Source organism: Alligator mississippiensis, chromosome 1 (genome assembly GCF_030867095.1).
Source record: "Alligator mississippiensis isolate rAllMis1 chromosome 1, rAllMis1, whole genome shotgun sequence".
NCBI lineage: Eukaryota > Metazoa > Chordata > Crocodylia > Alligatoridae > Alligator > Alligator mississippiensis.
Window position 1 is genome coordinate 344,828,301 of NC_081824.1, and position 25,034 is coordinate 344,853,334.

The window sequence follows — 25,034 nt, forward strand, 5'->3', positions numbered from 1 at the left end:
GCCATCAAATCACATGACATAACAGGACTATGACTTCATCAGCACCTCTATAGTTAGGGATCTACTTAAATCATACTGAGGCAAAAGAAAAATCATGGGCTGCACATGGCACCATTTTTGCAGTCTTTTTGCAGCAGTCACACCCCCTGCCACTGATTGGCTGAGGGGCCCTGGTGACTGCACCCCTTGCTGCTGACTGACCAAGAGGGCTGCCCATCATGTGGCTCTAGCCCTTGCAGCTGATTGGCAGAGAGGGGTGGGGCCACACAAAAGGCAGCCCTTTTGTCCAATCAGCAGTGAGGGGCAGGGAGAGATAGCTGCTATCTTTGCTGCTCCCCTCCATGCAGGCAAGCTGCAAGGCTGGGCCATTGTGGCCCTGAGGATTGCTGGCACCCGCTAGGGAGAATTTCATGTTTGGTAAGGTTTTTTTACTGTGCCAAAATTGCAGGGATTACCATTTTTGCATGGTTTGCGAAAACTGCTTGTTTTGTGCAGTTTCCGCAAAAAATGCAAAATTGTGAATAGGGTATATATATTGTGAATATGCCTATATATTGTGCACAGGGATGGGAAAAAACCCTGCACTGTTATGGGGAACTTCAACCTGAGTGGCATAAGCTAGAGATCATATGCTGCTTGCTACTAAAATGTTCTTGATGACTGGGCTGAGTTCACAGAGCCAGGAATGTTAAGGATAATGAAAATCACTTTTTAAAGTATATCAAACAAAATGAAGCTAACAATGTTGTTGCTAGATAGAAATGGTAGATTGTCAATAATAATGTAGAAAAGATATTTAGAAAGTTTCCTATATACATTTCCGTATTTTTTTTGAATTACACATTCATTCCAATAGTAACTAGGAAGGGTATTAAACTGCCACATTGTCAATTAGACATTTTTACATCAGCAAGCCTGCATACTTTGTACTCAGTGGTTTTAAAATTGTAAGGCTGTCAACCTGACATTGATCCCAAGCAAAATTAACAACAGGTGTTATAGGGCTCAATAAAAATATTTAAACATGTAATGTAATCAATGCCAAACAATATGATTTATGGGAAAAAGATATTGACAGTCTAACTTGTATTTTGGGTCTTTTTTTAAGGAAATTAGAAAATGTATTGATAAAAGTAACAGGCTTGATGCAATATATTTAGACTTCCATAAGGCATTTGACTTGGTACTTCGCATTTTGACTAAGAAACCAGAATGATACAAAATCAGTATGATGCATATTAAATGTTAGCTCATTGACGATTTTCAGAATGGAACTGTGTATGGGAAGTATCAATTCTGAATAGGTACATTTCCAGTGAGCTTCTACAGGGATCAGTTTTTGGGCCTACAATATTTAATAATTTTAACAGTGACTTGGAAGAAAACATAAAATCATTACTAATGAAGTCTGAAGACAACATGAAGATTGGGAGAGTGGTAAATAACATAAAAGAAAGGTCACTGATACAGAGTGATATGGATTGCTTTGTAAACTGAGCACAAGCAAACAATGTTTTTCTATATAGTCAAATGTAAGGATTAGAAATAAAGCATATATTTTAATAATGAGGGTAACTAACCATTGGAATAACTTATCAATGACTATGTTGGATTCACTATGACTGGAAATTTTAAAATCAAAACTAGATGTTTACTAAGAGAGATGATTTACTTCATGTATACAAGAACAAAGGCTAAGGGCTATAGTTAAAGGATGGGGGATTTTGTTCTGGGGAGCAATAACTCTATTATCCTCCTGGCCACATATCTTTTCTTCTTGGCTGCCCAATGGGCCAGCTACAACAAAGAGGGTGGGAATACTTTTGGCAATGCCTATCCCATGACCTAGTCATTTGGCCACTCTGCTAGGAAGTAGGAGATGTAGCTTCAAAACACATTTAGATGAGAGGGCTTTAGAATCCGGGTCTTCCACTCCTTGAACAAATACCCTAACCACTAATTTATTGGACTAAAAGGTAGGAAGGTCTTTGTTTTTCTCCACTGCCTCCAGTGCCAAACAGTGGCTAATCACTCATGACTAACGTGTTAAAATATGCAGTTATGCATGCACTCAGTAGAATAGGATTGCCATAGTGTCTACATGGCTAGAGTAGTTTCCCTCTGAGTATACTTATAAGGACCAGATCTAAAATTTACATAAGCATAAAAAATGGCTATTACATGGCTATATTTGCATGCATCAAGATCATCTGGATGCCTTTAGGCAAAATAGAATTTGGGCCCTGAGGTCCACACTTCAAAAATGATGTTAAAAAACTGTGTATAGTTTAGAGAAGAGCCAGAAGAATGGTTATAGGACTAACAGATATACCTCACAATGAGCAGCTCAAGGAATTTAATCTGTTTAATTTATCAAAGGGAAAGTTAAGGGATGATTTGATCACACTATATAAGTAGCAGCATCAAGAATATAAATTTCATAATAGAGGGATCTTGAGTCCATCAGGTACATCAAAATCCAATGGCTGGATATTGAAATTACATAATTTTTTATTAGAAATGAAGACTGAATCTTGGAGTCCAAGGCTCACCCTCTCTTCAGGGTATGCTTGGGTAGGCTTCAGGAGGTACTCCAACAGACTGTGAGGCTGAGGATCCCAAGCAAGTGACAGGCAAGAGAAACCTATGAAGTGTCTAAAGCTAAGTAAGGACAATCAAAGAGCCTGAGGCTGAATCAATTCAATCTTTGCTGGTTAGTCTAAGCTGTGTAGATTGAACTCATGAGCAAGTGAACAGGCATTAACCTTTGATTCTGGAAATACAACCACATGCCTGCAGTGGCCATGGCCAGAAACCAGGGGGTGCTAGAGCATGCCTCCCTGCTCAGCTGGAACAGACAACTTGGGCTGAGACTAGCTCACCCACCCTACAAGAGGGAGCTTGCAGGGGAGGTGCAAAGCATGCTGGGGAACTGTGAGTTAACTTGAATCTGGAGGGGATCTGGGACACAAGTTCAATAAACCAATTTAACCTAAATCAGTTAAGTCTAATACTGCATCTGTTCAGGTTTATCTTAAACTGTTTTTGGTCATTTAAAGCTGATTATGTGCACTTAACTTCTGTTGTGTTACTGATTTGAACCAGTTTCTGATAATTTATATTGGTTTGTGTGTAATTTCTGTCCCTAGCTGAAAAGATAGGGCCATCTTGAGGCTAAAGAGACAGTGTCAACAAGAGCTTGGAAGATCCTGGGCATGACTACATGTTCATTAATGCACCTTTGCTACTATGCATTAAGTTTAGTACCTCTAATATGAGGTACTATATAAAGATGCATCAGCCCATGCTAATGCACAGCAGCAAAGGTGAACATTTTTTTTTGTGATGCTTAATGTTCAGTAGACATTCTACTATGCATTAGCACTGTTTTTGCCATGACACACTAATGCACATAGTCCCCACCTTGGCAGCAGGCAGCTACCAGAGGTAGGGAACAATCTCCTGCACCCTGGTGGATAGCTGACTGGGAGCAGATTTGCTCCTGGTCAGGCATCTACATGATCACTACTGTGCATTACTAATCAAAAGTAAATTTGCTACTTGCATATAGCAAATTTCCTCAAGATTAACAAGGTTTACCACACAGTAATCGTTCACATGCTTACTGCACAGTAAACTAAGTTACTGCACAGTTAAGCATCTCATGTAGACACACCCACTGTCAAGCCACAGCCTTAAACCCAGAGCCTTCACCTGCCAAGATCAGTCACTCACTCCAGTCTACCACTTCTCTGACCAGCAAAACTGAACAAAGCTGGCCAGAAACCTCCATCCAAGTCAGCCACCTGCCCCATCCCTGGAACTGGAGTGGCCAGCCAGGGTCAGCTGACCCTTCACTCTCTCCCATATAAATCCCTGACCTGGAAAAAGAAGTGTCTGGGTAACAGCTTAATTCTTATTCAAGCTGTCTTGCTGTTCCTTATGGCTTGTGCCTGTTCTTGATCTCCTGGCTACCTGACTTGGTTTACCTTTTGACTCTAGGCTCTACCTGATCTTTCGGTGCCCTAATTCAGCTTAACCCTAGACCCTGTTCTTTGCTTGATCTCCTAGCTACTCAACCTGGCTTGCCCCCAGATTCTGTGTTCTGCTTGGCCTTCTGGCTTCTTGACTTGGTTTGTTCCTGGACCCAGTTCTTGGACTAACTTTTTGACCTAGCCTGTACCTGGATTCTGCTCATTGCTCCAGATCCTGGTTGGCCATATGAAACCTGAGTGACCCCCAGACCTGGCTGCCAGTGACCCAACAGGACGCCTACATCCATTAAAGCACAGAGGTCTGACTTACCAAAACTGTCCATGTGGGAGAGTGTCATAGCCTTGCTTACTGCAGTTAAGAGGAAGTTCCATCCCAGCTGGAATTTAGCTGCTAGTTGTTTAAACTCTTCTTTACTCTTGCTTGGCTGTAAATAGAAGTTAACCTGATTGATGGTTAGATCAAAAAAAGAAGTACTGAACACTTAATGTAATTTGTACACATAAATATAAATGGTATAAGCAGTTTGTGTTCCTCTGATAATAACACTTGTAGTGCCTTAAAAATTATAGGAACAAACAGGAAATAATTAACTAAAAGGAAGTTCAGCTTGTCTTGCTTCTTCCAGGGTGGAAAAATAGGTAAATAACTGCAACAACATAAACCCAAAAAAATGAAATTACCAGGTTTAGCCCAACTAGCTGAAAGCAGCAGCAGCACTGAGCTGCTGATAATTCTGACCCACTGATGGAGCAGAAATGGAAAAACTGGGGAGGCAAGGAAAGAAATATGCATAGCATGAAGATAGTTGCATCCATTTGCATAGGAAGGGGCAGAGTAATACTAATAATCTTCTTACCAGCTGCTCAGATTTCAGGACCCAACAGTTGCCTTAATTGTGACATTGCTTTTTCAGTTTGATCTGCCTTTTTCTATATGATGTAGCTTATGAAGGAAGATTTTATATGTAGGATATCACTGGGAAGTCGGACAAAATACTTGAGTTCCCTGTGTGTATATATAGGATGCATGCACAGATGGAATTTCTGTCTGCCAATTATCTTCTTCCTTTTACATAATCTATTTATGTAAATGTGACAGTCTTGCCTGCTTATTGGTGTGCTATACCACTGCTGCAGACTACTGACAAGTAATATGACAATTGTTTTTACTGGAATATGAAAGGCAAACATGGTAAGTGATATGATCAGTATTTCTATTTTGAAATAATAATGTTAATTATGTACCTGAATGACAAAAGTCCGAAGATTGGCAGATACAGAGTTCAAGAAAACCCTAATATCTGTAGAAGTGTCCAGCAAAGAAATCAAGTTATTCAAGCCTATAAAATATAAAAGGAATATGCGTTGCTTGCATCATTTGGTTTACCCTTTCCTGTTTAGCAGCGATGTAAAAATACCTTAAGGAAGGGGTGGGCAATTATTTCGGGTGGAGGGCCGCTTACTGAGTTTTGGCAAGCCATCAAGGGCCACATGACAGGCAGGCAGGGTCAAATAAATATTAATTTTCTAAATTTTTTAGGGCCCCCGTAGGCTACATTTTTACCCACCCCTGCCTTAAGGTCACTGTTCATAGCATATATCAACACATTCTGGGTCAGACTGTGCCACCCGATACAACTGTGTAGCACTTTACAGAATCAGTCCCTTTCTATTCTTGTTTATATCCATTCCTATTACTGAAGTTTCGGTTACTCACCATGACTAGGATGGCAAATTCTATTTCCCTAAAAACAGAGGTCCTGGATTTAATTATAAGCATTACCAGGGTGGGTTTTTTTTTTTTTTTCATTTGAGATTTTGTGTGATTCACAAAACTATTTTTTTACCTGCTGAGGTGGAGAAAGCTGATTTTAAATGAAAATAGGAGACTAAAGAGTTTTTTGACCAATCAAAAAGGTAGACACCATTGTCCAAAGTCAGTGCAAATATGTTATTGTGAAATGAATTAAAAAACTAACATACCAGATTAAATTACTACACTTGGATCTACACAAAAGACAATTTTACTGTGGATTTTCAATAGTATAACTGAGAGCAGAATTTGTCCCAGTGATTTTTTTTCTTCCAGAAGCTAAAAGCGCAGTGCTGGCCAGATCAAGACACCATCACAAAAGACAGGTAACGCAATAAATCTACTTCTACAAAATTAGGCAATCACTAATGGATAGCTTCAAATTAATACATACTTTGCAGTTTCCAGGTAGCAAGGCTTGTTTGGTAACTATATAGCTGGGAGAGAATTTAGCCATTTTGTGCTCAAAAACTTGTCTAACATCTCTCCAAACTATATAGTTGGTCCAATAAAAGATGTTAAAAAGCAAACTTCATTTCTTACATATTCCCTGGGCCATTATAATGACAACACTCTGGCCCTTAAATTTTCAAACCATTATATAACCCTTATCCAATTAGGATAACATTTCTGGGAATGAAAATTATTTTTCCCATGGGAAAAATATAGTCTCAGTAGAGGTTCTGAGGCACCCTTTGTCACACAGCATGTCACTGGTAGAACCAGGAATAAAAGTCAAGACTCGTTCTGGCAGTCTCATGTTCAGTTCAGTAGATCAAGTTGCCTGCCTCTCTAATAATTTCAATGGCAGATAGTTAATTTAAGAATGTTTGCCATTCTAGTCCTATCATTATTCATTAAAATTGCAAATGCATTACATCATTGCTTCTTATAATAAACCCTGTACCTTTCGCTGTACAAATCAATCCAGGTTTTCCATGCCAAAATGTAGTGGAAAGGTACTGATTCTGCAATGTTAATAATCTGTCCTATTCACCAAGCAATATCTAAATCAGGCCACTTGCAACAAATTTTATGTGCTTCAATTACTAACACAGGAAAATGTCCTAAGCCCCCCGCCCAACCCTCCATACTTGTCTCTCCTAAAGACAACAGTAAAAAAATAGATATTTCTAGATGTCAACCTTGTGCTCAAAACACATTGTTTTGATGGCATAAAAAGTTGCTGCTGCCATAGAAAGCAGCACAACAGAACTAGAACTGAAAGCCTGTCATTATTATACTTTAATACTGGGTGAGTAATGCTTCATGTTTCAATCTCAATTTTATTGGACCTTTTCCAACAGTGTTACAGCAAGACTATGCTTCCTGTTAGGGCAGCTATCATGAATAAACAGAGAAGATATGGTAAAGCTTTAATTGCATGTCAACTACAAGTTTCAATTAATGGAAAAGAGATACAAAACATTACATTTGAGCTCCAAGTCACTTTCCATTCCATCCACATGCTTAAACTTTTTTTGCAAGGTGTTTCCGGGAATGTCCACTATTTCCTGATTGAGGACAGCATTCAAGTCTGATTTTAAAGCACTGACTCTGCTGTTGTTGTTCAAGACTATTCTCATTGTCTACAGATAATAAGAAAAGAGTTCATGTTTTCCATTTTAAGCCCTCAGTCTCTGCCATAAAAGTATCCTTATTTAATAAGTTAGAACATGGAGTTTAATGATATTATTCAACCAATATAGCCAGTGCCTAAATGACCATTAACGATCTAGTTAGGAACCTACAGATTGTGTATTCAGCAATACAGACGTACTTCTCATGTTGTAATCTTGAGCACGGTGAAGCAGGCAATGTTGACAAGCAAAAAAAAAAAAAGCAGATCAATACCCTTGCCTGCTGCTCTTATGTCAAAGAAGATACTTACATCCAAAGAATTAAAAGGTATATAAAAACTAATGCTTCCTCAATACCTTTTGGCTCAATACCAGATGTGTACATCTTAATTACATCTAAAAGCAGCTTTTAATTTCTGCTCAGAAAAAAAAGCAAAAACAAAAAACCTAACACCCCAAACCTTTGACAGCTGAAAATATTGAGCTGGTTGAATTATTAACAAAAAATAATATTAGTTGAGAATGTGCCCCATTTCTCTGAGATTCACAGTGACTTGATTCTAATGTCAGTGACTGCATTTTTCTATTGATAGGTATTCACCATATAGCTCTGCAATTTTCAACCTGTAGTTTATTTATGAATTGTCTATTTGTTTTTTGTGACTGGTCACCTACACCACAAGACATTGTTTTGGATTGCTGACCAAAACTTTTTTCAAGGGTAGAATAGTGAAATGCATAACTAAGAACACTCCACAAGGGTGGACTCCTAGGTGAATACCTACTTGTGTCAAAATTCAGTAAACTTTCAGGATTTGCAAACATTTTTGCAAAGGCCCAGCAATCATCTGGATACTCATGAACACTAATTAATATAACCCTACAAGCAGAACTGGATGGCAGCTGGCCCATTTCTTTTCATGTATCATTCCAAACCTGTTGGTTTGTTTCTGGATTTTTTGGGGGGTGGAAGGAAGAGTGTTATTCAACCAAATCTACTACACTACCAATAACATTCCACTTCACATTCATTCCAATTTATTGCAACAACTATTTATGGGCAGAATTATAGGCTACGTTTTTCTTCTCCCTGTTCCATCTGGAGTTTCCAGACTCACAGCCCCCACCCCCGCAACAAAAAATCCCAGAATGCAAGCATCTGAATTACAAATCAGGCCTCCTTTTTTTCTTTCATCAGGAAATAAGAAGACCCCAAATTTCTGATAGCTGCTGATAAAAGCAAGAGAATGTGACCATGAACATCAACGAGGAAATATGAGTTGTGGCACCTTCACATTGCTGATGGCCCCGTCATACTTTTTTATTACTTTAGATCAGTAGTTCTCCAGCTTTTCTAGGTAGTAGCCCACTTTTAAATTTGTTATGAACTCCTAGGATTTTGAGAGATCAATTATAAAAGAATGTCACTGCAACCACAGTGCGAACGTCTAGAGGGTACACAAGCTAAAAGTTTAGGAAAGCAGAAGATGGAGTAGGGAAAGTGTAAATGGAGAAAAAGACCAAAAAAACCCCAAAAGAACACTACAATATCTTAGGTTATTACCTAAGTTGCAACTGTCTTCATTTGTGTCTTTTTCTCCAACAACCTAATGCCGTTTGAAGGACACTGCTTTAGATCCGCCTGGTGCAGATCTGACTGAAAGCTAACGGTGACAACCCACAGATAATGCTTACAGAGTGGAGGAAACAACCAGGAAAACTGGCAGAAGTTATACCCACACTTCCCACTCAAAGGGTATTCCCACCTTATCATGTCCCCAATTACTTCTGGATGTCTAGATAGAAACAGATGCCAAGTGTGCTTTATCTACATGTGGTGGGTAGATAACATCTTCCTTTCCAGTGCTGACCTGGCCATAATTATCCATGCTTCCTCACCAGGTGGCTAGATTGCTGTCAAGCATGCTACAAGTGGGGGTTATATTTATACCATTCACAAACAGCAGTGACACAGTCATTACCAGGTGCTTCTCACTTGGAAGACAGTGACAGATAGAGGCTGCCAATTTATCTCCAGGTAAAATTCAAGGTATGCCTGGACTATAGGGTGAATTTGTTACCAGGGTTTTCAAAGGATTTATTTTTCAAACACTTATTATATATATCACTTGTTAAAATATGTATTTTTAAATATATGAGAGGCTTGATTCTCTGGTAGTTTAAGGAGGTCTTATGGTGGGTGTAAATATAATTTAGTCAGGTGAGCTGTAGATGTATCCCTGCTATAAATAAAAATCAGATCTGAAATGTATGGTTTGTGAGTACAGAGTATGGTGTCCCAGAATCTCCAGTTTCCAAAGTTCACTTTGTGCTGCAGAGATGGTGCAAAGTGAACATAAGAATCTAAAGCCAGATACTGCCAATAAAGATCTCCTGCACCAGAAGAATTTTACTCTGTATGAAGCTCAGTGGCACAAACTAAACCTGACTCCCTAATAGCTTTAATATGCACTAGTAGTGGGCAGTGGACAATCAGAAAGTTGCAGCCAGCTCCCTAACAACAGAGCTCAAGTGCAGTGAAGAAAGATGCCCCAAGTTAAAACAAATTAATTTGAATCACTGAGAATTGTAGGCACTTGGGATTCTTGCAGGTCATGTTCTAGGTGCATGCAAGATACAATGTTTAAGAATATGCATGGGCCTGTTCTTCTGATGTAATCAGCACCCTCAAGAGCTACTGCAGTCACTGGGAGGTAAGCATGCTTAGCACCTCAGGAACAAACCTTGTATGTGTAGGAGGAAGGCATTTTGTGTTAGAGGGTTAAAAGAAGAGCTTCTTGCTGAAGTTTCTGGTTATTTTATGTAGGAAGAATAACACTGTAGGACAAGAAGGGGCAGGAGACACACACTCTCATAGATCTCCTATTTTTTCAGGCCCAGAACATCCTTTCCCTGCATACAAAACCCCAGATAACCCTAAAGAAGGAAGCTCAGTGATGGTTAACTTGCAGAAATTTCCTTAGACTGTCCTGTCAGATGAGGGAGGGTGGCACTAATCAGTGGAAATGGCTTAAGGCTTGGAGCCACACCTGGCATACCCCCAGGATCCATGTAGAGCAGGGGTGGGCAAAATGGCTGATGTGGCTGGTAGCCAGACTCCATTTCCCATCAGCCCCTGCCTGCATGGCTGGGGCTGGTCTCCACAGAGACCCCAGCCACAGCTGCGAAAGCTCAAGGCTGGGGTTGCCATAGAAACCAGCCTCAGCCCTGCTGGCAAGGCATGTGGCATAGCAGAGCAGGGAGCTGCTCTGGAGTTGTTGGGGTCTTGCGATGGGGTGCAGCTTGCTTTGGAGCCAGGGCAGAGTCATAATCTGTAGCCTGTATGCTCCAGGCAGGGGTGTGCAAGCAGGGGATCGTGGCTCTGCCCCTGCTCCAGACCAGGCTGTCACCGCTGCAAGGAGCTGGGGCACAGCCACAATCCCCTGCTTGCACACCCCTGCCCAGATCATGCAGGCTATAGATCATGGCCAGATGCGGATTAAGGTGTACTGGGGCCCTGGGCAAACACAAATTGGAGACCCCCTCATAGGTGGCAGAAGGAGGGGGTTAACAGGGCTTAGCCCCCCCTAAACATGGGGCAGAGGTAGGACCACAAGGCAGCCTGGCCATCGGTTTCCGGTGGCTGCAGCAGTGGTAAGGTGGGTCATGCAGGCAGCAGTGAAGGAGGGAGTGGGGCTGGAGCAGCCTGGGGCTAGGGGAGGAGCAGGTGCTGTACAGCTGTTGGGGTGTGGGACTGATCTGCAAGTGGCTTATTGGGGAAGCGTAGCTCCTGCTGCTACACTCTGGGAGGCATGGGAGGCGCGTGCCCCTGGATCTGCTGCATGGGGCAGGATGGGGTGCCACTGCAGGCTGGAGCTGGGACTGCAGTGGTGGTGCAGGTAAGGGGCTTCGGGGGAGGGTGCAGCCACCTGAAAATTCACTGTAGCCTCCCCACACCCCCTCCCAGCACCACTGCCATCTATCCCAGCACAGGCCAGGCCCCCACACCAGGAAGAGCCCGGTGCTGCCCTGGCTCCAGCCTGCAGTGGCAGCCCGTCCTGCCTCATGCAGATCCAGGGGCACATGTCCCCATGCCTCCTGGGATGTGTGCAGTGGCAGGAACTGCCATCCCCTTCCTGCACCCCCCAGACAAGCCACGAATTTGTCTCGTTTCCTGCCCCGACTTGGGGTGGGGTGAGTGCAGGGGTCCCAAGGCCTCTGTCTCCTCTGGCCCAGCAGTGCAGCTGAGGCTGGCTCCGCTCTGGCTCTCCTGTTGGGAGCTGGGCTGCAGGGGGGAGGAAGGGGCCCCTTCCCATCTAGTGCTGCTGGGGGAAGCCACGTGGACCCCGCCAAGCTGCGGGGGGCACATGCCAGCCTCTTCTCCCTGCTCCGGCTGAATGTACACACACATACACATGCACACACACAGGTGTGCGCACACACACAAGCATGCACACTTTACTCACTCACTGCATATGGACATAGACAAAAAACACACTCTCCATGCCATGAACAGACACACATACATGCACAGACAGACAGATACACACTTTCCCCTCACAGGACTTCCTCCCTTCCCCACTCTTGATCACACAGAGGCAGTCCTCCCTCACCCCCCACCACTGCGACCTGCCTGTGGCTCAGACTAGCTCCCCACCCGGCCCCTATTACATTTACCTGCAGGAAGTTGCTGCCCAGGTGTCCCATGCAGCCACGTAGATGCAGAGGGCTGGGCTGGGTTGGGCCAGGAGTGCTATGCTGCGTCTCTGCAGGCAGGCTGCAGCACTGGGAGGGGTGGCTGCAGAAGGGCTATGATGAATTTGGGGGGGCTATAGTCCCCAAGGCCCTCCCAGCACTGCTGCCCACAAAGGCACAGTGCAGCATGGTGCTTCTGACCTGGCCTAGCCCCAACTGCCTCACATCCTCCAGCCAGGTGGGCTGTGGCTCTCTTGGCTCGGCTAGGCCCCCTCCCCACCAGGTGCAGTGCCACCTGGCCCAGCTCTCTTCCCTCCCCTCCCCCAGGCATGGCATGGCTCTCCTGGCCCAGCCCCAGCCCTGCCCCATTGGTGGAGGGGCCCTGTTTCCAGGTCCCAGGGAAGCAAAGGCTAAAGCCGCGGTTTTAAACTTGGTGCCATTTTTGTCTCCCTCTTAGGAGACAAAAATGGATGCCGAGTTTAAAACTGCAGCTTCCACTTCCCTGGTGATGAGGATCCCAGGGTCCTGAACTGGTAGATGCCCCTGGGCTGGTGCCCAGCTGGCCCATCCATTAATCTGCCTATGATCATGGCTCTGGAGTAAGCTGCCCCCCACTGAAGATCTGAGCAGCTCCAGAGCAGCCCCCTACCCTGCTCTGCCATATGCCCTGCCATCACGGCTGAGGCTGGTCTCCATGACAACTCGAGCCTGGAGCTTTCGCACAGCGGCAGCTGGCCCCAGCCACATGCAGGGGCCGCTGGGAAATGGAGTCCACTGCTGACCAGATCCAGCCTGAGGGTTGGACTTTGCCCGTCCATGATGTAGAGGCAAAGCTTGAGTCCTTGCAGACAAAAGAAGCACTTCCTATCCTCACACAGGGTGGCTGAGTTGGAAGAAAAAAGAGTGCCTCTCTAGAGCTGATTTAGTGATCAGCACCTTCTGAGTAGCTGGCACAGTCAGCTACGTGAATGGGGAGGACGGAGGAGCAACAATTATTTTGCCCAGGATGGAAAAATACCAGTAGCTAGGGATAGCCTGGTTTGCAGGCCCCTTCCCCTGTTCTTTGGCAATTTATCTCCTTTAGAGAGGCCACAGAGTCAAGTGGGGCTCTATCACCTTTTCTGATTAATCTTGGGTCGTAGGGAGGAAAATGTGTGGCTACCATTGTTATCCTCAATGTCATCCACCTGCCTTCAACTGGACAGTCTATTGCTTTCCACAGCGTAGGTCCCTGATTCTATTAGAGAGATTTCTTCAGGATCCAGAGTAGGAAAGAATGCCAAAGAGAGTGCTCTTGGTGTGTAGATTTGGTGGAGACAGGAAGGCGAGGCATGATGTAATCACCAATCAGTTAGTTAAGGCAGTAAACAAACATAAAGCACTGTTTTACTGTGATATTCCTACAGTATGGTATGAATTAGGCTAGACTTAGGGGTGAGTGCTTCATGGATCCTGTTTTTCAAAAGTACTTGAAACATACCTTCACCATATTAGAAAGATACGTCTTTCTTCTTATTCTTTTCACAAAAACAGTCACTTCTGTTAAAGAGAAAGAGGCCATTTTACATCCTGAAGGACACTAATGAAGACATGCTAACTCAGAGCTTAGAGAGGGCACTCAGCCAGCATCCTGAAGTATCAAGCTCCATCACTCTAAAGCTTGCAGTTAGCAAACAGGAGCTGCCCTGTGAACACTGTTCCCTATGCCTCAGATCAATACGGCCATGATGAGAGGATGAAACCTCAACGTTTCCAACCAACACATTTTTCTTCTTATCTGACAGCAATAGACTTTCATATTACAACAATTAATCTTTTAATTTAACAACAATTAAAAGAACATTCATTACACATCTTTTGATATTTAACATTTTAAATATTCACCTTTCAGCTTTTACAGCTGTGAAGGGTAAATATTAAATTATATGCTGGGCACTATACAAACTTTAAGAGGTCCCTGTCTGATCTAAGGATAAAAAAAATTAAAAATATATTTTGAAGTATAGAGATCTCCAATGATACTATAAAACAAGTTAGAGAACATTCCAGCTAAGCTGTACCTTCCTTTGATTTGGGCCCTTGGTCTTCTGAGACTATGCAAACCATGTGAACCAGAAGGCCACAGATATATATTTCTGGAAGAGCTCTAACATATACAAAAATCTATGTTAAAAGACTAGTATTAAGGATGCCAAGCCAAGTGTTCAAAAGTTAGGATATGCCAGAATTAAGGTTGCTTATGCAACTTCAGCTCATCCTCCTTGTTTATATGCATTATGATGTGGTTTTCAGTTATACAATCATGCACTATTTTATCCATAGGAGCCTTGCTTCATTCAGTGCACAGGATGGATGGTGCTCACTTAATGTGAGCCTATTTTATATCTTGTTTATCCTCACTCTTCAGTAAATGGACTTTATTTATTATACACTATGCATATCTTGCTCTGAAGACAGAATTGTTAATTTCCTCATGTGCTCATCACTATAGTACCTGAGAGCTTTGCAAACATTAATTATCTTCAAAAACCCTCATGAGGAGAAAGGATGGTGTTAGCCACAACCTACAGATGGGAAGTGAGGCACTGAGTGATTAAGGTCAAAAGTATTCATTAATTTTGAGTTCCCAATATAAGACAGACCCAAATCCAACTCCCTTTTAGGTTGATAAATAGCACTTACACAGCTAAACTTGATCACATACGTGGAATTAAGGGCCACTTGCATAGATTTTACATCTTGCTCCCCTTTCTACAACTTTGCTCTGTCTCAGAGTATGCTCTGAAGGGATCCACTCTGGTCATTTACTCTCTGGCCCATGGCTGTCTATCCAATGGCTATTAGAGCAAAATGCAGAAGCAACATTGTCAGCAGCTAGAACCCAGAACACTTCACTTTGAAGTGCAGTGTCTCACTAAGCTACACACCCATTTGTTTCCTTTTCTTCTTGTCCTACATAAACTTCCATACAAGATGCTCTTGGTCCTGCAAGTCCATGGCGGGGTGGTGAGAGCACAAAACATGGGTCTCCCACTCCCTAGACAAGTGCCCAAACCACTAAGCTGTTTAGCTAAAAGGTAGGAAGGTCCTCCTCCTTTTTCTCCCTTAGCAACCTAAGTCCTTTTCAGATCAGTCTCTTCTTCATCTTACCCATTCATCCCCACTGGTTCCTAGTTTCAGTTTTTTGTCCACAGTCCAGTCTTCCCACTCCACCACAGCTGCTCAACTGATTTCAGTGCTCCACTTCCACAGCTGACTGTTACGATCCTCCTGGCTTCCAATCCCAGTCCTCACAACAAGTCTCAGTCATTTCCAGCTTCCCTTCTTGGTTTCCTGTCCCTATATCCCTGTCTAGTTTTTCCTCTCCAGTTCTCAGTTGCAGTTTCTCATCTCCTTGTACACTCCCAGTCTCAACAGACTCCTTCCAATCTAGTCCTTTTCCTCCTTGCTGTTTGGCCTATGCCCTGTTTGGATTGAATCAAATAGCTTTTTCTTCCATCCTACCTGCAGTGGGCTCATTTGATGTACAGACTTTCTACTGTCACTTCTAGTTCTAGGCCCCACCCAGCCTGGAGCAGCTGGGAACAGCCATTAAAGGGAAAATCTGGCTTTGTCCTTGTTGCTCTGGCCTGAAGCAAATCTCACTGTGGGGATGATGCATAGACAGTTTGCTCAGCAGTAGGAGCTGTTTAAAGGCTCAAGCAAGCTAATCTTTAGATATTCAGGAGAATCTTTAGAGATTTTATCTATTAAACTCTTAAGTCTTTACTGAGTATGAGTAGGGACCTACCGAAATCGTGATTTCACGGATTTAGCAGAAAATGCAAAATCCGGAATTGTCTGCAAAATCCATGAAAAAAAGAAAACTCACTGAAAATAAAATTCTGGCTCCCCAGAGGGAGCCAGCACTCCTCATGGCACTGTGGCCAGGCTTCATAGCCCACCAGTGGGGAAGGGGAAAGCAGGGGCTGATGGCACAGAGGAAAACCTAAGATTCATAGGTTCATAAACATTAGGGCTGGAAGGGACCTCGGAAGATCATCGAGTCCAGCCCCCTGCCCCAGGGGCAGGAAGTCAGCATGGGGGGGGGGACGGGGCACACACACAACCATGATAAGCCCTAAAAAATGGCAGCTGGCCCTGCAATCTGCCCACAAAATTGGCTGGCTGCCTCCTCGAGTTGGACAGATCCCTAAGAATGAGCAAATGATACTGTTCAAAGGCTTTAACATGGCCCAATTTGGAGGGGATAGTCATAAGAATAGTGGAAGATCCCTGATCTAAATTCCTCCTCCTCAGTACCAAATTTAAAGTTTGTGCTTCAAAGCATGATGATGCTGGAGTATTACAAAAAAAAAAATCTCAAGGATTATATTACCATGGGCAAAATAATGGTTAAAGTTTGAAAAAGTTATATGCAATTGAAAATACAGCCTTATGATGGGAAGTGTCAGAGAACCTTAATAAACTAGTGTGCTACCAGCCCCGAGTCTAATAATTTCACAAATGAATAAGAACTTTACAAACCGTTATCACTATTTACCTGTTGGTAAATTTGCACTTAGTCATTTAAATTTACAAAACTACTAAACTGGTAATATAGTATAGCTTTAAGACAAAATCTGCTGTTATTTTTAGCTGTTCTTGGCTACCATGTAGGTTCATATTATTCATAATCTTCATTATCTTTTATGTTGTCAAAGTGATCATACTGGGGTACTGATACAGTTTTGATTAGCATGGATAGCATGAAATGGGCATAGTCCCTGCTCCTTTTTTTGTTAATTATACAAAACTATGTCTTTTTGGTAGCAGCCAACTAATCCCTATATCACAGTTATCCAATCTGACAGTTTTTCAAGTTCATTTAAAACATGGTTTTGTAATATAGTCATCTTTACAGAGTAAATTAAGCCTAAAAGCAGACTGACCATTATGTTTTGGATATCTTTCCTTCCTACATATCTACCTATCTTATAATATCTCCATATTATATTGAAACATACCTTTTATTTTGAGCACCCGTAGCAGTAGCGGAAAATCCTCCAAAGCACTAACTAGCCAAATGCTAACGTTTTTACTAAACAATCTGACCGACTTTAAATATTGTATAGAGACATCTTCCAGGAAATCATGAAGCAGAATGCTCTCCATTTCCTGAAATAAAATGTCATAGGGAATATACAAATTTCATATAATTGATATGCTACATCTGTTTATAGCATCATGAGATATGATTCAGATTTATGCCTTAAGTGTAATTTCTATTGGACACCTGTTTCTTCTTCTACTGAAGTGAATGGCTAAACTTTCACTGATTTTAATGACGTTAGGAACAGATTCTAATTGTAAATGCCTAAACGTCATTGCTTTAATAAGTTATCTACCAGTATTATTATAACCAGTTTCAGGTAAAAGATAAATTCTATGGCTGAAGAACTGAGTGTTTTGATCCTGATGTTTCAATAAGAAAACACATACTGCTGTCAAAATCAAAAACATAATTGAAAAAACAAAAGATAAAGAGCAATAATAAAATGTTCATTCTTATCAGTCACATGTACTCTCATGTCAGAACAGACGAAGCTTGTAAAAACACATTCATTCCACTAGTGCAGGCCATGGACTTTCAAAGGTGCCTATGGACATTCACTGAGAGTTGAGTGCCAAACTCCAACAGGCTTCTTTGAAAATCCCAAACATAATTTCTAGGAGTGACTAGAAATAATGGTCACAAGCTGGCAGAGGGTAGATTCAGGCTAGATATCAGGAGGCACTACTTCACTGTCAGGGCAGCTAGGATCTGGAACCAACTTCCAGGAGAAGTGGTGCTGGCTCCTACCCTGGGGGTCTTTAAGAGGAGGCTAGATGAACACCTTGCCAGGGTCGTTTGACCCCAGTACTCTTTCCTGCCATGGCAGGGGGTCGGACTTGATGATCTGCTCAGTTTCTGACCCTACCAACTATGAAACTATGAATGTTTCAACACAGAATGCAAAAAAAAACCGCTTAAAATTCAGACAGAATTTCCATGGTAAAGGCACATAATAAACAATTGTGATTTTTTTTTTTTTAGGTAGCAATATCTTAAAAATATGATTGTAAAATAATTACAATAAACAATTGTGCATCTGCAGTACCTTGAATAGCTGTCTATCGTAGCATTTAAACAACTGGCACATGTCTGGCAATGACATGAGCATTATTATTTCAGGCTGCAAAGACTTCCAAAAAGATGTGATACAGTCTTCCACCTATGGTATAAGGTCCTTAATTAATTTTCATTTGAACTCACACTTATGGAAGACTGAAGAGAGTACAATAAAACAACACTTCTTAGAACAGCAAAGAAAGGAGCTCCCATGGAAATGGTTATGGTTCTTTGGTTTTCTGGCAGGCATAGCCCAGATGCAGGCAAAGTTAGAACATCAGGGCCAGGGGCAGACATTACATATAAACTGGTTTAAGTGATCAGAAACTGGTTTAAACCTGTAACAGAACATAAGTTCAGTGCACATAAACCCATTTCAAAATGGCTGAAACTGGTTTAAGATAAATCTGGTTGAATGTAGTATCAGACTTAACTGATCTGGGTCAAACCGGTTTATGCAATGTCTATCCCAGACCCCTACCTGGTTTAAGTTAAACCAGAGTCCCCAGCATCCCAGAAGCTTTGCAGCTCCAGAGAGCAGAGCTGGCCCTGCCCTTCTGCTCCTTAGCCAGAGCTCCAGCAGAGATTGCAGGCACAGCAGGGTCTGCCTTGCTTCCCCCTGCCCCCTGCCTTGCTGCTCAAGCAGGGTCCCACCTTCCCTCCCTCCCACAGCATGGACCCCAGCCCCATGGACCCTAGGCATGCAGTATGCTAGCTAATGCTAAGCAGTGTCTATCTGTGTGTATCTCCAATTTCACTGGGACAGGCAGATAGAACAGTGTCCGCTTAGGGCTTTTTGGAGCTAATCAATAGTTAGCTGGTAATATCCCTCCATTTCTTCCTTGGAAAAAGCTGTTTAAGAAGAGCTTGAACTAATGAGAGAGGCTTTTGTTTTGTTGATGCACTGATAAACACTATTATCAGCCCCCTGATGGCTCCCTCGCCTGTCAGGTTTACAGACAGTATGAAGAAGCAGGGAGAGGGAGATTGTTAAGCTCAGTATCATCAACAGATGCATGCACTGCACACCCCTCCTTTACCTCAGAGTGTTAGCCCGGGGCTGCTGTCTGGCAACACTCCTGGCCCTTGAGCAGTGAGTAGGGAAAAGTCTGGGATGGTGCAGGCATGCTCAGGTGGTGGGTGGGCGTTGACACTCCACCCTAATCAGAGCATCCTGCCAGGGCCTGACCACACCTTTCTCAGCTCAGCACTATGGAAGGCTGCTCTAGCACCCTCCCCCCCCCCAGCTTCTAGCCTGAGCCACTACAGGCATGTGCCTGAATTTCCCTAGATCAGAGAGAATGTCTGTACAGTTGCAAACCAGTTCAATCTAGCCAGGTTAGACTAACCTGAAAAGATTAAATCAATTCAGGCTCAGGCTTTTTGAATGTCTGTCCCTAGCCCAGGTTAAACTTCATGTTAAACTTTAGAAAGAAGTATCAAAATGGGGGGAAAGACATAAGAAATGTAAATGTGATTCCACATAAAGGTATTAGATGATTTAGTATAAAGTAGAAATTTCAGAAGAGCAGTTCTACACACCCCTGCTTAACTCTTGTTTCTATACAAATCAGCTTAAACACAGGGCAGAAGCCTTGTTCTTTGCCATTTCCCAAGCTTTTGGATTTTTGGTAAGAGTAAATATCTGGTCCTTAAGAAGTGTTTTAACTCGAGCATATCTGTATAGATTACTTAGCATATGTATAATTAGCTGTAAACAACCAATACAACTGACATGCCAATATTCATAATATATCTTCTAAGGTGAAAAACAAGAACTAATTATGAGGATAACTTTAATAACATTTACATTGCTTGGGATCTGGGAATGAAACCTGTTGGGACAGAAAAAGAAATCTACCTGTAGCATGAAATGCATACCATAATTCCATGACCCCAAGGAACCCACTGTTAGCTTCAGTGGTACAATTCCTCTAAACAAAAAGATAACCTTAAACTCAAGGAGTAGACTTGTGGCTTCCTCCACTACTTCCGTGAATGGAAGAGCCAGAGGAGCTACCATGACAGGGATTGTACAGACCTTTCCTCAAAACAGGGGTGCATTATGGCATGGGGGCCTACTTTACCACTGGACTGATAGCACCACATGGCCATGGGTAGAGGCTGAGGGAAAGACTATTTTCTCTGAACTACTCAGACTAGACACTAGGGTCAAGTTCCATAAAAGGGACGTAGGAGCTTAGCTCCTGATCTGGAGTTCACAGCCCTGCGTTAAGTGTTTAAATCCCTATACAATGCATGGAGAGAATTAGGTGTCTCAGAATGAGATTTACAACGTACATGCTGTGTAGGTAACTGACTAAGATAGCCAACAGAAAATGTTAGAGAGGAGCAAGTTGAATTCTACTGCTCTCAAGGCTTTGATGCCTAACCCTGGATTGCAAGAAGATAGCTTTGACAAACTAGGATTTGCAGCTCAAACCCTCTTCTAGTTAGCTGCCTATATAATTCCTTTCAAAAACAAAGCCATGGTCCCTTCTTTCCTTTATATCGAGTGGCAAGGTGCTCCCCTTTTATTCAGTGCCTCAATTGTTAGAACTCTTACCCAAAATGGGCGAGACTTAGGGTCTAGACCAGTGGTTCTCAGCCTTTTTAGACCCAAGGCATCCTTAGTTGGACTCAGAAAATATCAGTTCTTAGCTTTCACTGATTTTTTGATTATGGAAAAATAATAGAACAGTTCTGTTGGAAAGAACTCAGAAAGATCACAACAGGTCAGAATGTTTTTGACACAATGGATTCTGATTTTAAATCTCTGGGTTTACTTCATGAACCACGTATAGGTGTTTGCACACCTATGTGCTATATCGCATGGCACCCAATGACAGTCTTGAAAAGATCTCATGGCACCCCAGAGTGATGTGGCACCCTGGCTAAGAAACACTGCTCTAGACCCTGCTTAGACCGAGGAATTCAAATCCACATCTCGCTGTCCAGGAGAATGCCTTAGCCACTAGGCCAAAGGCTGTTCTAATAGGGAATGGTTGTTGTGTTTTTGTAGAGTTCATTTCTGTTAGTGTGTTAGGTGTGGTCTTGACATGTGCTCTATAATGTGTTCTACCAGATTGGACCCCTGGGTGGGGAGGGGATTCATGGGAAAGAAAAAGTGTAGCCTGAGAATCCCTGTTAGTGTAGGCCTGAAATAGGTACGCAAATGCTAGCCCTACCAAGATGGCAGCAATTCTCAGCATATGCAGAAACTGAATGCTAGATTCCTAGTAGGGGGTGCACCGATAGAGATTTTGGGGGCCGATACCGATAGTTGATTTTTAAGGAGGCATATCAGCTGATACCGATCCAATTTCCGATACAGCTGTAAGCAGCTGGTAAGTTTGTTGTGGTGGAAGGGGAGGGGGAAGGAAGGGGCGTAGGAGGGTAGATCAAGGGCCCTGTGATGAAGGGAGTGGGGCTGGGGCAGGTGTGTGCTCCCTGGATCTGTGCGGATGGGGGGGCTGCAGCTTGGACTGGGGCCAGGGCTGTGCCATGCTCTTCCTGGCACATGGGGGCTGCGCTTGGGGCGGGTGGAGGCAGTGCTGGGAGGGAGCTACAGGCGGGGGGGGGGAGGGGGGGCCCTATGGAGAAATTTGGGGTGGCTGTAGCCTCCTCCTCATAACCTCTCTCCCAGCGCTGCCTCCATCCACCCTGAGAGCAGTCCCCACACACCAGAAGCACAGCCCCAAGGGTGGCCCCACAGTCCCGAGTGCAGCTCCCATGCGCTGGGAAGAGCAGGCTGATTTCTGATACAATCAATTTTCTTTACAATCGGTGCTGATCTGATATTGGACTGATGTATCAGTGCACCTCTAATTCCTAGGGAACATTACTGACATAAACTGAAGCACTTATGTATATTTATGTATCTAACTTGTTGGGTGCACCTCATGAACTCTTAGAATGAGGTGCCCAAATTCCACCTAAGTCCTAATTAGACATCTTTTGTGGCTCCAGATCTAGGCCTCTAGATTAGATTCTGAGAAAATACATATTGTTAGAAAAGAAATCCAGAGTGGTTTAAATGTTTAGGTTCATCTTGTCTAAGCATAACCATGTACTTTAGGTAAAGTCATAAAGTCAATAAATTACAAGGAGACAATTTTGTCATTACAATCCATTCTTGTTACCTAAATAAATTTTGCTAAAACAAAGGATACCTTGTCAAGTTCTTTGTTCCTCATATTCTGTAAGATATCTTGACAGTAGCTGCAATACTCATCAGCAAGCAAAGCAACCTAGAAAATGCAAACAAAAGAGTCTATAAAAAGATCACATAGGACAAGAGCTAATTTTATTGATTACTGAATGCCAAAACTTACCATTTCGTAGGAGTGTTTCTTTCTCAGTTCTTCCTCCCAAGAAGAAAATCTCCTGAATTCAGTCAGAGATGTTCCAAATTTATCTTTTTCTGTGTCCAAATTGATACCAGGCTAGAAACAAATTAAAAAAGCAAGCTTTTAAAAACTCAATTCATTATATGTCTTATATTTTTATATTTAAATAGAAAGAAATTATTTTGCTAATATTTCTCCTTGTATTAAGGTATTTCAATATAAAGTTATCATCCAAGTCGCTCAAATAGTTTCCTAGAGGAATTCCTGTCTATTCATTAGAAGCTGGCACAGGGTGAAAGGCACAAGGATGGGCTAGCTAGATGTCCAGAGCATAAAAAACTATAAGATTTATTTTAACTAAAAGTCTATATTTAGTGACGTACATATCCAAGCAAATTTTCTATAGTGAACATATCATAATCGAGACATTCTAAATGATGTTAAGGATACCCAGATTTGCTATAGAAGGGAAATTCTGCAGCAAATTTTTCATCAGCTTGCATTGCATACACTTGTAATGCACTGGGTACCACATTTGGATGCTCTACAAGAATAAGGAACATTTCCCCTCTCCTTGGTTCCCTCAGTTTGATCAGTTTTCTTTTATTGATCACATTCTGTTGTCTGACTTTCAACCATTCTAATGTCAAAGAATTGTTAACAAATAACATAGTTATTAGAGAAATGTTTGCCCATGTAGGTGAACTTTCTCTCAATCCTTGCTAGTGAAAAACGTCTCCTTTTTTATCCTTTGCAGTATGTGAGTGCTTATCATACCAATAAACTCTGATTAAATTGAAATGGCATTGGCTCACTAGCCCAAAGACTTGCAGGAGTGAGTTTTTTTTGAGGGCCCCATACAAATCAGGCTGTGCCTCGCATAAATTTAAATGTGGGGTGTATTAACCACAGTGGTCATAGTGAGCATAGCCACTGCAGACACTGGTAGCAGAAGGTGAAGGGGTGGGAAGGTGGAATATGTAACCACTTATTGAGACTATACATAGAGAAAGAGTATTTCAGAGTGCATCACAGGCAAGCTGTAGTTCATTAATGCATGACATACAGTAGTTTTTAGCTAATTAAACACATAGTTCTCTGTTTTATAGTATGCCTGATAAGTCCAACACTCACTGTTCCTTTTGTGTAGTCATCACTCTGATAATAAGCTACCTCCTCAGAACTGGATACATCTGCACTGTAGTGAAATGTACAACATAAAAACAATTTTAAAATTGTGTCAGTGTCTTGCATCTTTAGGGAGAAAATGAGATCTCTGTCTAGGTCATTAGCTTGGAGCTGACACGGCAGTTTGTGGGATAAAAAAAATACTCTGCCTTGCCACCCAGCCCCACAATTTGTAGTTTATTCATTGATTTTCTAATGGGTCCGTCTGATCTTTGTTTTAAGAAAAAAACTTGAGCCATTATACAAACAGCATTATACTGGTCATTTTAAAGTACAAAGATGCCTGCTCAAGTTTTTTGACTTCCTATACAAATTCACTGTTTGTGTTAGTGGATGTAACACCTTTGCAACAAACCAACTAAACAAAAGAACGGCAATGATGTAAATAATAAAGGATGCACTGTTCATCACCCTAATTGCTTTGATTGTGTAACATATCCCCTTCCCCCACCCTTTAATTGTTAAGTCAGATTGTAAATTATTCAGACCAGGGAGTATGTCTTCAACTTTATTTGTAGTGTTTCCATGGTGTCCCACATCCTTGACATTTCAATGGATTTACTGAGGAAGCTGGTGTGACAGACTGAAATGCCAGGAATGTGCACACAATATACAGCACTGCCTCTTCTACATCAGATCTAAGCAGCACCATTGTACAGCTTTCCCCCCAGCCTGACTTACTGTAGCTGATCTCAGACAAGGCAGGAGTAATGCTGACAGAAAGAGAGAAGCAGTGCGAAGAACTTGCCTCCTCCATAACAATGCCATCTGTTGAGGACACCTGCTCACTGACTGCAAAATCAGTTAGTGTTTGGTGGTCCTTTTTGGACTCCTCAGTGTTTCCAGGGCCATTTTCAAGGCTGTGAAAAATGTGCACTTGCACTTGTGACTGACCAGAAGCCTGGATTAGGGCTGTCATCAACTTCACCATAGCATTCCACAGATTTATAATTTTACAGCTTGGTTACTGTAAATCATTATAAATAGGGGAGTTGCCACAGACTCTAAAAAGGTCCTCCCAGGACAAAGAGGAGCAGCTTGTCAACTTAAAAATGCAAGTCACTACAAACACATCAACACAGTGGCTTGCTGTCTGCATGTATGCCTCATTAAGGACAAGGGCTAATTCAAAGTCTCTGCCTGGAAGTGCAAAGTTATCCATGTGGGATTGGCTTTAGCTATCAGAAAAATCATCTCTCCTTCTGCCACTATGACCTGCCAGGAAACCTGCGCTCCACCAGAACAATGAAGCTGTCCACCAAA

The 25,034-nt window shown here is 42.4% G+C and overlaps 1 protein-coding gene and 1 long non-coding RNA gene across 3 annotated transcripts in view; one reads left to right on the forward strand and one right to left on the reverse strand.

The window, feature by feature from the left end:
• Positions 1-25,034, reverse strand: part of RFX8 (regulatory factor X8) — a 50,516-nt gene that overhangs the window by 7,243 nt on the left and 18,239 nt on the right. The window contains exons 5-13 of one of the 2 annotated variants that reach the window (XM_059721004.1): positions 23,718-23,781; positions 22,569-22,679; positions 22,407-22,484; positions 18,224-18,337; positions 17,090-17,240; positions 13,564-13,622; positions 7,241-7,397; positions 5,241-5,335; positions 4,306-4,438 (exon numbers count right to left, since the gene is read on the reverse strand). In XM_059721004.1, coding sequence (XP_059576987.1) covers positions 4,306-4,438; positions 5,241-5,335; positions 7,241-7,397; positions 13,564-13,622; positions 17,090-17,240; positions 18,224-18,337; positions 22,407-22,484; positions 22,569-22,679; positions 23,718-23,781 — 962 coding nt within the window. The remainder of the gene's footprint in view (positions 1-4,305; positions 4,439-5,240; positions 5,336-7,240; positions 7,398-13,563; positions 13,623-17,089; positions 17,241-18,223; positions 18,338-22,406; positions 22,485-22,568; positions 22,680-23,717; positions 23,782-25,034) is intronic. The other variant, XM_059721005.1, reaches the window with a different exon arrangement.
• Positions 5,796-9,660, forward strand: LOC132247765 (uncharacterized). Its single transcript, XR_009459167.1, has 2 exons — positions 5,796-6,134; positions 8,587-9,660. It is a non-coding gene; the product is annotated as an uncharacterized LOC132247765 (long non-coding RNA).